Here is a 16,066-nt window from a genome sequence, read left to right on the forward strand (position 1 = left end):
TGGCACCCGGGAGTTTGCGTAAATCTTCTCGATACGTTGACGGTTGGATTTTTTTGTACGTGTTGATAAAACCAATATAGTTTATATTCCGATATCGCTGAATATTAAAATTATTATTCATTATATGGAGCGAGGTGGAACCGTTTTGGTTATAAAGGGTTTTCCTTCCCTGACGAGTTTATTTTTTAATGACGCTTCGCTTATAATTAACTTTAATCGTTGAATTAATTAGTTCCGACCCAATAATTAAATGTTAAAGGCGTAAGAAGAATTTTAACTAAGTTCGGATCGGGTGTCACGATATAGTAAAATCTCGTTAACCCTGAATAGAAATTTAATTACGTTTAAGGTGTGAATTAACTTCAGTGCTGTACCGGTTCAGTTATAGAATCTGACTAAACTACTTGTACGTGATTATTAATTTCGAATCGGCAAAATGTAATTTATATAATGATATTTGAAATCTAACCGTCTCGAATCGAACATAATTATATACTTTAATGAAAACGAAATCCTTGCGAAAGTGTGAATTTGTTTATTACCATTCTCGTATCGTAGACACTTCAACAGAAATACGGTTTTACACTTCGGTTACATTTCAAAAAAATAAATATTCGATTATTTTTCTATTAATTAAGGACTATAATATTCTTGGAATATCTTACGTTATTTTTTTAACGGAAATTCAACTTACTGGTAATTTTAAAAGCCATGGTTTAAATTGAATTTGATTGAATAAAATGGAAGTCAGTGATAAATTTAAATATTTGTTTCATTCGTGTACTTGTAATATATAACTAATTCGATGGTTTTAGTTTTAAACAGTTATACATAATGTCTGTTATTCCAACTAATTTTTGAAAATCGCAGAATATTAACTATTTCAGTCGTTTTGTGTTTAATCAAAATATTCGTATACCGGTAGTTCAATTTACAGTTTTGCGTGGGAGTTTCATCTATTTGGGATCTAAATGGTGTAATGCACTACAGTTATTTAAAAACAAATTGAATATATTTATAAAATGTTTTTCAATAATTTAATTTGTAATTTAAAATTAAAAAACCTAAAATAAGTATCCCAATGTTAATTATTTCTAATTACGTGTTACCTCCCCTTAAATACAAGCCCTGCTTACATGTAAATAGGGAGATATGTTTTGTGCTCACTGAATTTTTATGATGGCGTAAACTATAATTACCCAATGAACAATAAAAATAGTATACAAAATGAGGTACTCAATAACAGATGTATTATTCGGTAGCTGGGAACTACTCGCGTGTCAGTGACTAAACCACTGAACACTTCTATCATAGACTATTCAACAAAATTAAGTATCGAAATTGGCCCAATACTACACAGGAGACGAAGAATAATTCCCAAAGTAATAATTCCATACAAATTGATGTTGAAAAATTAATTATTCTGCCTACACCACTGCCAACTTACTTCATAGATTATTCACAAACAAATTTTTAATATATTATATTATATTTTATTTTTAATTTTTATTTTATTTTACATGTTTTGAAATATAAACAATCGCCTGTTTAACAGAATTTTTTAGAGTATGTGTTATTTAAAATTATCTATTCTGCTTTTCAAGTATGTTTAATAGTTCCAATATTCTATGCAATAATATTCCCGAAATTATTGATTTATACATTTTTAAAGTATCGAATCACTAATTTTTGTCATGGTAGATAAATACTTAAAAAGATTAATAAATTATGGAATACTCATGAATATTCCATAATTTATTAATCATTTTAAACATAGATTAACATATACCTACATGAATAATCTTAAATTAATTGTATAGTTTAAACGAGACAATTGACCAAAAACGTTGTTAATTTTAAGTTTACTTTTATTACGTTATTAGTTCGAAAGATAAAAAATTGTTTGACAAGTTGACCGAAAACAGTGCCTCATATCTTATCCGAATGTTATTTCCTTTACTTTGTTTTGTCAGTTTAATTTTTCAAAATCTGAAGAGGTATGGAGATAACAATGGCAGGAAAACTACACCTACTCCGTTCACCAATAAAAATTAAACTAAGTAGTTTATTTTGAAAGGCACGAGACAATCGCGTAACTAGGCCATTGTGTCCAATTTTATTTCAAAACTTCACCTTGAACCTGTAGCTATAAAATTCGGTTCTAATAATGGCAATAAAAACGGGTTCCGCTCCGACTAATTTAACCCCTAATAGTCATTATTATTATAAAAGACATTTACATAACGTCATCCGCAAATTATAAAGTTGTCCATCACTTCTCAATATTTCTAGAATCTTTTAAATGTAGGGCTCCGTAGAAAGCTGATATTTAGGAAAATTAATTATTTCAAATTAATTCATGTACGCTTCGATACTTTTTTCGCCGGCATCGCGTATAGCAAATTTACTAGAGACGATTTGGATGCTGTTTCGCTTAAAAATTTAATCTTGATATTTTCTACGCGGTTATATTTTTAGGAGGGGTTTTACAATCACCGTGTCTGTCTGTCTGTGTGTCTGTGTGTCTGTGTGCTGCGAACGCATTACCGGGGCAAAGTCCAAAACGCGTTACCGGGGCAAAGTCAAAAACCGTGTTCGCAGTTTAAAGGGAGGCAAAACCACCGTGTGACGGTGAGCGTTAACGGATGATTTTGCGGTTGGGTTGGGTGTGGTAGTTTTTTTTTCGTTAACACTCCCCGTTGCGACGGTTTCAACTCAGTTTTATTGGAAAGTTTGTTTTTTGTAATTTTTATGTGTAGTGTGGGAATGTTGAGTTTGTGTTATGGCGGTTGTGGGTGATGAGTTTGTTGTGTATGCGTTTAGTATGTATGGATGTTTTCTCTCCAACTTCTTCTTAATGACTTTTGAGACAGACCGAGTGCTGAATTGCGGAAATACTTTTAGGGGCGGTCCCGAGAAATTAATACAACTAGGGACAATTCTTCCGAGGATAGGTATATTTTGGCTTGCCAACTTGTTTAATTTTATTTCAAATTAGAATGGTTCCGTTTCTAACGATGTAGAGAGTAAAAAATTAAATATCTCTCAAAAAAGCAAGGGCATTTCAAACGATATATTTTAACTGATAGAAATCTAAGCGAATTTAATTTTTGCCTTCTAATACGTGTTGCAGACTACGTCTGTAATTTTAGAAAAAAAGCTTATAGACCTTCAAATTATATATTTTAATGAGTTTAAATAATTGTTTATTTAAGAGAAAACATATTGAGCATTTCTTAATTATTACATTTTATTAATTTTATCAAAATAGCAATCGACAATTTTTTACATAATGATATATTTTGTAAGACAATGAAGTACTGGTACGTATATAATTAATAACTACTTTCGTAATTAATTATGAAATTCTTTTAAAGAGCTAATTAGAAAATGTAATTGAACCGCTTGTCTTATAAGAACAGGAAATGCAAATTAAATAAGTTAAAATATGGGCAGTTCCCTGTAAAGAAACTTATCGTATACATTTTTATGTATAGAGAAAGGCGGCGTTTAATCATAAGTGTATAATAGTTATCCATAAGTATGACATTTCCTATTCTTCACATACAATGGTCTTTCTTTACCATAGACTTTATAACAGCTATAGTTTCCCACTGTGTTGTGTCCGCTGTGTACATCGTCAAACGTAAACATTTCCAGCGCTTTGCTAAAAGTAGATTTTTTATCTTATGACGTCACTATAGGAATAGATCTTAGAAAAGTATTTCCCAAAGAAATAAACATATGTTACAATATTATAGACTCATGGTTTTACACGATAGTAAAAAACTCTTTTGTAAATTGGTGGCGTTAGGATAGATCCATATAGAATATTACTTAACATTGCACTGAGGATCTAAAAAAATCGCCGTTATTAGCGTACAGTAAATTGTAATTACTTTATGTGATTACGGTATTCCACAAATGACTCTTTACATATTTTGCAATGGTGAAACTATAATTGTGTAAAGAAGATTATTAGGAAACCCTTGTATGATTCAATCGTGATTCAATCCGATTAAAATAAAAATCTATAGATTTTATTGTACAAAGATTGAAAATGATTAAATAATGAGTATATTTTTAATCTTGATTATTAGGACACCTTGTAACAGAGTTATTTTCCCTTCGTTAACATATTTTTAAGAATAAAGTAGAATTTTCTATAATCTGGATAAAAAAACTGGTTATAGTTGTCATCGTTACACCATGGGCAGTAAATAAAGAGGACAGTTTTTCGATACCCTTTCACAGTGCATTTTATTTCTCCACGCGTATCAATCAGCTCGAGAGACTCCTAGGGAGTCTTGCAAGGTCGTTTGTACCACGTGATCTTAAAATTTAAAAATGGCAATTTAATGCGGTTGATATTTTTACGTAATTTTTGCGCTTTATATTTTAGTAATTTTTAATTTTGGTTTTTTAATTCAATAAAAACTATCAACTGATATTTATTATATCATATTTAATCTATAAAAACGTGAAAAAATACCTTTTGGCGTAAAAATGTACTTCGTGTTTATCTTTTTTCCTTTTTCGAACGGTATCGTCCACTCTTAGCGATACTTGTTTTTTTTTTCAAATAACCTTGGCCAACTCCCTTAGTGCGATTGGCTTACGGGGGCTAAAAACCAGGCTTTTTACCGATCCTCTAAAATCTACTATCCATGGTTACACAAAGTAAAGAGTTATTTCGAAAAGTAAAATGTGTATCCCTGACGTTGGCGTCCGCGTATCAATGTAGAGTTTTCCCAAATCTTGAAGAACTCCTGGTTATAGTTGACGCACCATTAGAAAGTAATTTCAAAGGTTTAAATGTGTCTTTTAGTATTTTAGCAATGGGAGAATTCGCCGGACGTGCAGCAGATATTTCGAACAGCTCTGGTTCCCGAATCCCGAACAGAATTGTCAGTGCAACTCTGATAGTAGAGTCCAACTTCGCGATTGTCCACTTCGCGGTTGTACTCGGTGCACAACAACTCTCCGATTTTCTTGGGGCTTCTCCTCGATTTGTAAGTCAAGTCTCCGCCTCCAGTTGATCTAAGGAACTGGAAAGTTTGAGATCGTGAGATGTAGTTAATTTAACATTAATTTAATTTTAAATAAAGGTTACCCCTTGTTGGCATTTGTGTAAACAGCGCTCCGTACTTCCCAGATCGCACTCAACGTTGACGTTTCTGAAGGTGACCTTAAACATTTGATTGTCCCGCAGGAATCCGGATTCGGATGTGAGGGCCATGTAACAGGAGCAGCTGTCTTGGCCAACTGCTGCTCTGTTGAAATTTATTACTATCTCAAATTAATGGTTTAAAGGTTTGTAAAAATCAAGGTTTTTTCATCGGAGCTATCCGAATGAACATCTTCTAAAGAAAAAACTTTCAATACTCTAAGTTATTTCTTAATTCTGACTATAGACCAGCTCTATAAAACAATTATAGAACACCTTTAAAATTGATTATTTTTCTAGATGTATTTGTTTTATAATATATTTCTTTATAATATATATATTTAAAGTATTTAGAATAACCTAGGTATCGGTTACACCTCGAAATAAGTGTCGGTACCGGTTTAACCTCAAAATAAGTGTCGGTACCGGTTTAACCTCAAAGTAAGTGTCGGTACCGGATAAATTTCCAAATAAGTGTCGGTATCGTTTTAACCTCAAAGTAAAGCACTAAACACTTTGGAAACGTTTAAAAACGGTTTCGAAAGATCAAATTGTAAAATTTTGGTGTTGAATGTATTTATCGTATGCCTATTAGCCTATACAGTTGTCGTCGAAAATGTTTATTTGATTTTTCGAAACCGTTTTTAAACGTTTCCAAAGTGTCTAGTGTGAACGTGGCTTAAGTGTCGGTACCGGATAAATTTCCAAATAAGTGTCGGTATCGTTTTAACCTCAAAGTAAGTGTCGGTACCGGATAAATTTCCAAATAAGTGTCGCTACCGGTTTAACCTAAAAAAAGTGTCGATACCGGTTTAACCTCATAGTAAGTGTCGGTACCGGATAAATTTCCAAATAAGTATCGGTACCGGTTTTACCTACAAAACGGTGTCGGTACCGGATAAATCTCAAAATACGTGTCAGAACCGGTTTTACCTCCAAAACGGTATCGGTACCGGATAAATCTCAAAATACGTGTCAGAACCGGTTTTACCTCCAAAACGGTATCGGTACCGGATAAATCTCAAAATACGTGTCAGAACCGGTTTTACCTCCAAAACGGTATCGGTACCGGATAAATCTCAAAATACGTGTCAGAACCGGTTTTACCTCCAAAACGGTATCGGTACCGGATAAATCTCAAAATACGTGTCAGAACCGGTTTTACCTCCAAAACGGTATCGGTACCGGATAAATCTCAAAATACGTGTCAGAACCGGTTTTACCTCCAAAACGGTATCGGTACCGGATAAATCTCAAAATACGTGTCAGAACCGGTTTTACCTCCAAAACGGTATCGGTACCGGATAAATCTCAAAATACGTGTCAGAACCGGTTTTACCTCCAAAACGGTATCGGTACCGGATAAATCTCAAAATACGTGTCAGAACCGGTTTTACCTCCAAAACGGTATCGGTACCGGATAAATCTCAAAATACGTGTCAGAACCGGTTTTACCTCCAAAACGGTATCGGTACCGGATAAATCTCAAAATACGTGTCAGAACCGGTTTTACCTCCAAAACGGTATCGGTACCGGATAAATCTCAAAATACGTGTCAGAACCGGTTTTACCTCCAAAACGGTATCGGTACCGGATAAATCTCAAAATACGTGTTAGAACCGGTTAAAACTTCAAATACGTTTAAATACCGGTTAAAACTCCAAATCGAGGAGGGTACCGATTAAACCTGAAAATTGGTTTCGAAAGCTGTTAAAATGTAATATCGTCCAATGCATTATTTATAGGCACGTTATTTCCAATGTGGATAGATCAAATAAAAGCGACATGACTTTCAACCTTTAAAAAGATCTTATTTTCAAACTATTCTTACCGGTAATTCACGTTGTAATTGAGATTTATTTTATATATTCGCGGCAATTATCGAGGATAAGTTATTTCACAGCGACCCAATTAGCGGGCAAAAATAAAATCCAGTATTTCTGCGGTGTATCGAGGGCATGCCCGCCGATCCGAATGTCCGCCTACTCCTAAAACGGAAAACGCGTTTTCGCTTTGCGTCGAGTCTTTTAATTTCGCTAGCCAAGGTTGCGACTTGAAACGAAAACTAATAATCCTTAATTAAAAAGCTCGTTGGGCACGTGAGGCGTAGCGTGTCTCTAAGGAGTAACGGAAAAATACCGAAAGCACGTCCAAATACACGTGATAAACAAAGTAGTTTAACTGGCTAATACCGTCGTAATCGGCGAGATTAATCTGAACGTTTGACTCCTACGCGTACGTATGGTGTAATTTCTTTCGATCAGAAAGAGTCTACATAGCTTCTTCGAGACGCCAGTGACCTTGGAATGTGGTGGGAAGAATCACTTAATCCGGTTTTTACAGACACCGCCGTATCGAATTCAAGGAATCGGAAATAATTGAAAAAGATCATTCAGAATAAAATGTTCAATTTAATTAATTCTATGCTATATCCGGATCTGAGAATTTTATAGCGTTCATCGTGTAACTGAAGAGTGGATTTTTTATCAGTTTCCAGAATGCTTTTGCCAAATTATGGGCAATTTAATAAGTTATCTAATTGTATTTACATGTTGATTACTAGTTATTTGAAATAAATTAAAAAATGAAATTAAGAAAATTAGATATGTAATACGTTTCCTGAATACTATGCATTATTATGGACTATTCAAAAACTTCCCAAAGTGAATTTACACCAGGATTATTAATTAAATTTAATTAAAAGAATTAATTTAAAAAATAAAATTTAGAAAATAAGATATGTAATCAGTTACCAAAATACTGCGCAAAATTATTGGCAATTTAATAAGTTCCCAAATATTATTGGCAATTAAATAAGTTCATAAAGTGAATTTACACCAGGATTATTAATTAAAGTAAATTAAATTAAATTAAATTTAAAGAAAAAATTTAAACAATAAAATTTAGATAATAAGATATGTAATCAAAATACTGTGCAAAATTATTGACAATTTAATACGTTCCTTAATTGTATTTACTACAGGATTATTAATTAATGAAATGAAATTAAAATTTTAAAATTTTATACTAAGGGAGTTTTAAATTGTAACATAATGATACCTTCTTTTATTGCCATATCCAGTAAAGAATACTTGGCTTCCAGCAATTTTTGATTTTGATTTTTAGTAAAAAATATCATTAAATAAATTGTCTAAACTGGAAGTCGCTCGGCCATATAGTTGCAGATCCAACTAAATACTAGTTAAGATGGTAACACATTGATTTCTCCAATATAGGCATTGTTGCAAACAAATTTTGCACCACCAATATAACAACAATAATAATCAGCTAGGCTAATACCCTTGGCACCGCCTTAGACCCGAGTCATCGAGCGACTTTTAATGCCATTAATTCAAGTGGCCGGGTTACAAAGCACGCGAGCCAACAGCTCCCTAGGCTTACTCTTAAGGTTAACCTCAACAGGGTTTTATATAATAATCAGCTAGGCTAGTAACCAAGGCACCTCTTTATTCCCAAGTCATCGAACTTTAAACAGGTGGTTGGGTTACAATACGTAGGAGGATGGTAACCAGCTTTTAAAAATTTATAACCAAATGTCAAACAGTGTCGCATCCACTTACCTCAGAAAGCTTGCCATCAACAAGAAACACAGAACGAAGTTCGTGGACACCTTGTGTCGCAGAATGGTCGTAGTGAAGATGGGCATGACGGATGTGGTCTTTGACGAGGCTCAGCGAATTTAAAGAGTCCAAGTGGATGCGCGAAGGAAACGAAGTATTTTAGAGAATGAGAAATGCTAGCCCTTTTATTTGTCACACTTTAATCTAAGACATTTTGCGTATTGAATTAATCTAATCTTGTTCTCGTGTCTCATACATCAACAGAAGCCCTCCTCTTGTCGAAGATGGCGACTCCCTGTCCGACAAATTCTAGCAAAACATAATATAACAGGTCATCCATTTTTGCGCGATCCAATCATCCAAGGCCTTCTGGAGAATACGAAATTCTGTCATTGTACAGAACGAACATTGTTTCTTGTCGTGTTAAGCCTAATATTAGCGGTCCTACGAACGGGTTAAATTGGGCGAGATTTCCAAGAAACCCGTATTGTCTGAGCTAATTTGGAACTCTTAAAATTAGTGATGGGATTCCGTTTCAGACGAATCTCTTTATCTGCGTTTTTATTCGGTTGTTCTAGTTAATGGCGCGTTAAGATAATCGAGTTCCCTGGAACCGTAATAATTGAATTGGCGTAACATATCGTTTAGTCTTTATGACTTGATTGCACACGACTTTTGCGTTCGAAATACGCGGTGACATCTGAAAAGGCAGACTAATTTATCTACTCACATTAGAGGTTGTTATCTGTTTTGTTTTTATGTATTTTAGTAAATAATACGTGAAAAGTAGAGCACACATTTTCCCAGTAGTCTAATTAATAGCTTTATATTTTATTTGATAAGTATTAGCAGAAGTTAATATATTTGTTATATAATCAGCAGTGAAATCACGTAAATTTAGTAGCTTTAATAACTTTAATCAATTAAATATTGAAATCACTTGAAATCGGAAATCAGATGTACAAAATTTCTAACATTTGAATAAGTGGATGTGTGCACTGCATCACGGCTTCTTATCGCTTGCATTACTTCGCCTAACGATGTTAAAATTACACTACTTAGTTATTCATATACCATATTTTATCGATATAATATTTTTAGTAATCCATATCTTCCGAATCATGTTTTGAAAAATCAACGGGAGACTTGCGAAGCTACATGTTTCCAGCAAATAACAATAGAAGCGTAGCATCCTTATTTGCTAAAACATGTTGTTTGTACTTTTGGTATTAGAAAGCACTAAAAATGTTGGCAAAAAACTACAAAATGGTAAATATGGTTTTAAATAATCAAGTCTAGTTATGAAACAATAAACTTAATAAATATTTGAAAATTGTAATTTTCTGTTTTTCAATAACTTACACAGGCTACAATTATCTATAAATTATAAATTTCCTAATTTAGCCATAAATGTTTTTCACAAATGAAAATTGTTCTTTAACAGAACCAGTTCAATCAGCTAGCATTTCCATAAAATTAAAACTTAAAATTTCAAAAATGTTTTTCGTCAATAGCATAAGTAATATAATATATGTAACTATGGCACTTCCTATACTCCCAATGCTATTTTTCAATGACTGCATAAATCACAACTTTGCTAAAGACTGACAACAAATCAACCAAGGCTTAGTGAATAAAATAATGCTTACTTTTACAAAATTACTATAAATAATTGAATTGGAACATGAAATTGGATATCATTAACCGTAGACATTTGAGCCAATCAGGAGACAAACGTTTGTCATTAACTCGATCCATAAAACGTTTCAGGGATTTCGCGTATTAAGCGGTGAAGAAAATGACTCGTGATTCTTAGAAAAATTCCTCTACTTTAACCAAATTACTTGGAATTTACTAAAACTACATTTCGTGCCAAGCATTGGCACGGAAAACTAGTCAAGATTCAAAACCAATGTCATAATACCTAAGCCCCTCCCATCCTAGCGACTAGACAGTTGACTACCTAGTCCTAATGTAGTTCGATATTCATGGTTGAAACACGGACGCTTAATAAAACATCTTCAAGGAAATCGCAAAGAAGTACTATTTACGAGAGCCGGGACTGTAAGTTAATTTTTATTAAATTATATAGTGATGGTTGAAATAATGGAAACTTAACAACTGTAAACAGAACGTCGTGTTTTTGCTAAACCGTAATATGATAAAAAACGCTACCGGGTAAAAAGGAAACACTTGTTGAATAACGTACAGGTGAAAAGATTCCATTTTTTCAACAACCACTATATAAACAGTTACTTGCAAAGTTGCAAGTCCTAACTCTCGGAAATATTACTTCATGGCGATGTCATTGAAGATGTTTTATTTAAGAGCGTTCATGGTTGAAATAAATACATTCATGCTGACAGTATGTTTGCCATCGAAGGGAGCAGGAAATAAGGACTAAGCATTGATGTGGAAAAAACCCCTATTGAAACGGAGAAACTGCTGTACATGTATTTATAGAAAGATATATTTATTTATGTGTAATGAAACTTATTGTTAGTGCGCCTGTAATGAAACTTAAAGGGTTATTGTTAGTGTTAGTGTTGTTACATAAAAAAACTTGTAGTTGGCCAACTGTAACTCAACTGTCCGATACGAAAACAAGGTTTATTTTATTTATATAACTCGGCTCTTCTCCGATTCCTATTGTTATGGGTGACGCGGGCCGAACGATTACAGCGCCTGTCGCTTCAAATGTGTACGGTGCTTTCGTTCCGTTCCTCGCACCCGTCAGACGCTCTTTAGTAATGTCGTATCTTCCGCATTCTCCCAAAAAGCGGCAAATTGAGCGAGAAACGTTCTCCGAGACTCGAGATCAGAGTATTCCCGCCACCATTCTACCGGATCTTTATTTCTCGGACGTTTAAAGGCCTATTCACACAAGCGGAAGATTTTCGGAAAACATTGTGAGCCAACCGAGTTGTTACTTGTGAATTTGCCCATCGTGTTCGCCAGTAAACGCTTTTGTCGGTCAAAATTTTCAAGAATTGACGGTTTTTATGGCCGAGGCTTAGCAACAAATACCTAAATCAAATACTATTTCGTACACATCATTTCGATTGTGCACAGTGATAAAACTAATGGTAATATTAATATCAAATACCTTTATTAATGTAAATTGGCATATTATGTAGATCGTTTTTTTTAAGAAATGATTAATTAAGGCGCGAAATCTCCACAAATCTCTTGGTAAAAATGTTGGCTCGTGTGAATAAGCTTTCAGACGTTTCCTTCAACTCAGTCCCGGTCGCGCCTCGGAAGAGTGTTTATCGTCAGCCTAGAAATCAACGAACGAGAAACGGAAGACGGCCAATCTCTCGGACGTGATGTGAAGAGAACCAAGAAGCGACTCCTAGCGGACACGCTTCGTCGAACTATTCTCCCTTCACCCCTTACCGTTCTTAGATTTTTTCCCCTTTTATTTTGAGACGTGTATTTTCTTTTATGGAAAGAGTTCAGTTTTTTGCCCAAGAGCACTTTTTGATCCAAGCGTTTGCGGGAAGTTGATATCTCACTCGGCGAATTGCATCGTGATTTTGCGTCCGACAGGCGTCCCCTTATGGAGACTCAAAATTATGGAGTTCAGTCTTTTTGAAAAGAATCTTTGGAGCAGATCCTGATAGGCTGATTGGGGGAGGGGGCGTTGTGTTGAGTAGCTCTTTTATTTTGTAGCGAAAACTCCACTCTTCCAGGCAGTTTAATCGAGGGGTCCGTCACTTGGCCAAATCCCGTACAAAATTTGGAAAAAAATCCACAAATCCAAAATCCAAGAATTTTGCTCCTATAGACTTTGTATGACAAATCCACAATAAAAAATCCTGGACTTTCAAAAAATCCAAAATCCCGTACACAAAACAGGCAAATGTCCGACCCCTCGAGTTTTATAGAATTCTTTTCGAGTTACTTTCGACTATATCTCTTAATAATAATAAATAATAATCAGCTAGGCTATTACCCAAATTTCCGTGATTTCTAGCGATATTATTGACTGTAAACTAAATAAAAAGCGACACTAAAAAGATTCTCACAGTGCCAACTAGAGAAAAACATTACAATTTACACTAATATTTCAGTACTATATTTAATAGCTCTAGATCGCTCTGATCTACATTTATGTTCAATTTTCGTCCTCCGATCTGCTCCGTTTAAGATTCGCGAGTTTTATTTCCCGCTTTCGGGTGCTCCGAGATCGCCCGTAACCTATCTGCCGATTTCGACAGATCAACGGATCGAAATCGAGATCGGAGCTAATTTTTGGGTGTTCCCTTTAGATTTTTTTTTGCAAAATGGCAGACCAAGACGCGAAAATTCAAATTACTTGCATCCTAAAAACAAAAAAGCACAGGAATATGTGTATGGAATGTTCCATTTGCGGTTTTACAAATGGAAAACGTTATAAAATTATTTGCATTTCAGTAGCTAATATAACAGAATCGAACAAATCATCAGTAGGCTTCGAGCTTAGGAAATATTGCGCCATCTACCTTAATATCCGTTAATTAGATGTGTGAAGAAATAATAGACATTTTTTAAATTTCAATGTTTTTGGTTGAAACTTTCAGCTGTTGTACATACTAAATTTTGAACTAGCACACAGCTTTCATATATTCAATATAAAATTCGGTCGGTAGGCGGCGATATATGTTATCAAAATTAAAACTGCACACGAAGCCTATAATATACTGTTTACGTAACTTTTATGATTTTACCTATTGTTTTAGTATTTTTTAAAGTTTATTTTCCGAAAAGAATAGTTTATTTGGCTATTAGGATAACAGTTTATTTTCCTCTTATTAATAAGGTCACGTGACTTTAACGCCACGATATCTTTAATCATTATAATTTAAATTATATAACTAAAACGTACGCCGCATCTATAAATGTGCCTTCTACGCTGTGCCAAAACTATCATTTTACGTTTTTGCGGGGAGTTTCTTACTAACATCACTATAGCAAATCTTCCTTCTCAGTCGTCATCGAATATAATTAATTTGCGAAAGTTAGAAAACATTAGCTTTTAGGTAAACTTTGTACAAACAGATGGCGTTACATTCTCTAGACTCTAGAGAACCTATTTTACGTGCTCACGATCCATAAGCACCGTCTTATTGGCCTCTTCTCCCATAGCCCCTATATGAGGCGCTACCCATGCTGAATTGAAGAAGAAAGCCAAATGCTCAAAGCTAGAGAAAGAGAATCGGTATTTGTTTGAGGCGGTGGCCATTGAACGTCTCAGTTCCTTGCACGTGATGGCTTGGCTTTAATTAACGACTTACGTCGCAGAATACGGGAAGCTTCCGGTCAGACGCGTTCCGTAGAATATCTAATTCTGTTAATTTCCACCTCCATCCACGGTCCAGCGAGAAAAAGTAGCTTCTTTAGGGGCTTCCTTCATGAAATTTCTAAACATATAACAGACTTTTTATTTCTTAAAGTGTTAAATAAAATATATTTTCTATTTAAAAAATAAGATGATAATTTCCACGATAGTTAAAAAATCTTGAGAGTAAAGTTTAATGAGATTTTTAATTTTAGTAACATTGAATGACGTTCAATAAAAGTTTTTGATTATTCATTAAATTTTTTAGAATGTTAATTGTTATGGAGGTATTTTTAAACTATTTTACTTTACAATAGTTTATTTGTGGCCCTCGTAGAAAAAGTTAGTAAGAACATCGTCTGATATTTGTTCTTCTTTGCATGTTGTTCGCGCCAAAATTGAAGAAACGAAGCTTTATTTGGATTTTAAGATCGTCAGTTTGTCAATCATCACATCCCGTCGAGGGGTAAACCTTATATTTGGGATGATAATCGAGAAAGAAAACGAACTGATTTGATAAAATTTAATTTTTTTATTGTTTAAATTTCAATAAGCGACTTTAGTTAGTAGTTATTTTATGTTACTTACCATTCAGTTTAGACAATTTCCACAATGAGTTCTAAACAGAGTCATGACCCAGCAGATTTAATTAATTCAGAGGTGCTTGCAACATGCAGTGCTTTAGGATATTTAGAAGATGATACTTACCTTAAAGATCCCGACTGTATAGAATGCCTTAAAGATTTGATACGATTCCTTCGTAATGATAATGCTACCCACGATGTTCGTAGACAACTCAGCGCAGTCAATGTTCTTCAAACTGATTTTCTTCCTATTATTTGCCAATATCATGATGATGATATGTTGTTTGATGCAACCTTAAGGTTAATATTGACATATATTTTGATTTTATAGTAATTTTTATAATTTAAATGTTCAAATTGTTTTATAGGCTGGTAGTCAATCTAACCAATCCAGCTCTTTTATTGTATCAAGAAGAGTTGCCAGCTGATAAAGGAACCCGCGTTATTTATTTGGAATTAGTTTCGGGGTTGCAAAAGTATAAAAGAGCTTTTGCTGATGCCAAAGTGTGGACTATTTTGACTAAGAAGTTGCGTTTGATGCTTGAAAAGGTAAATTAGGAATTTTATTTGAAGGGTAAACGCTGTTTATTGTATTAATTTTTAATATAATATGTTTTAAAGGAACCGGAAAATCATGATGAAGATGACAAACTCATCATGGAACGCATTCTAATCTTAATTCGCAATGTGATCAACATATCATCAGGTCCAGAGGATGAGATGAGAACTGATGATGATGTTTGTGTTCATGATCAAATTTTATGGTAATTAATTCCTTAATGTATTTTAGCAAAATATTAGCTAGCAAGTATTTTTCATGACATTGCTAATAGTATTACATTAATTAACAAACCATGTCAAAGGGATGAATATTTTTTACAGTCAAGGCTACAACAAAGTTGCGTTTATTCGGAAACCCATCTTGGGTTACGCCATCCTTAACAATTCTTCAGATAATTTGCGACTTGTTAAACTTTTTACATAGAATCAGAAACTAATTTACTTAAATTTATTTCAATGTTCCGAGAGTTCTCATATTTCATCGTCCAATTTTTATTCAAATTGTGTTTTTAAAGACTAAATTGCGTTATAAGGAATTCAACTCGCGCTTATAACGTGGTATCATAATGACATTAGGGATTTAATTTAACTACTGTTAATTAATTTTTGGTTTTTAATTTATCTTTTGTTAAATGTAAAATTTAATCTTTTAGGGCTATGAATGTTTCTGGAATGGCTGATCTGTTGATCTACATCGCAACCAATGAAGATGAACAACAATTTTGCTTCCACGTTATAGAAATTATATCTCAAATGTTTCGAGACCTTATTCCTTCTCAAATTGCCACAACTGGTGAATCTAGAAGTTCATTAGAAAAACAGCTTGATACCGAGTAATTTAACTATGATT

General features: G+C 33.8%; 2 protein-coding genes across 3 annotated transcripts in view; one reads left to right on the forward strand and one right to left on the reverse strand.

The window, feature by feature from the left end:
* Nucleotides 1–3,323: 3,323 nt before the first annotated feature.
* LOC149943828 (uncharacterized) lies at nucleotides 3,324–8,877 on the reverse strand. Its single transcript, XM_090175402.1, has 3 exons — nucleotides 8,749–8,877; nucleotides 5,114–5,273; nucleotides 3,324–5,048 (listed from the first exon to the last, which is right to left on the reverse strand). Exons 1-3 carry the CDS (start codon nucleotides 8,832–8,834, stop codon nucleotides 4,833–4,835), a joined length of 462 nt encoding a protein of 153 aa, XP_090031528.1. The 5' UTR covers nucleotides 8,835–8,877; the 3' UTR covers nucleotides 3,324–4,832.
* Nucleotides 8,878–14,596: 5,719 nt separating this feature from the next.
* Nucleotides 14,597–16,066, forward strand: part of timeout (circadian regulator timeout) — a 351,606-nt gene continuing 350,136 nt past the window's right edge. For both annotated transcript variants that reach the window (XM_090175814.1, XM_090175815.1), the window contains exons 1-4: nucleotides 14,597–14,955; nucleotides 15,024–15,204; nucleotides 15,277–15,419; nucleotides 15,870–16,049. In XM_090175814.1, the coding sequence (XP_090031940.1) occupies nucleotides 14,684–14,955; nucleotides 15,024–15,204; nucleotides 15,277–15,419; nucleotides 15,870–16,049 (776 nt within the window). In that variant the 5' untranslated portion in view covers nucleotides 14,597–14,683. The remainder of the gene's footprint in view (nucleotides 14,956–15,023; nucleotides 15,205–15,276; nucleotides 15,420–15,869; nucleotides 16,050–16,066) is intronic.

This window comes from Leiobunum rupestre, chromosome 5, assembly GCF_980474605.1.
Source record: "Leiobunum rupestre chromosome 5, qqLeiRupe1.1.hap1, whole genome shotgun sequence".
NCBI lineage: Eukaryota > Metazoa > Arthropoda > Arachnida > Opiliones > Sclerosomatidae > Leiobunum > Leiobunum rupestre.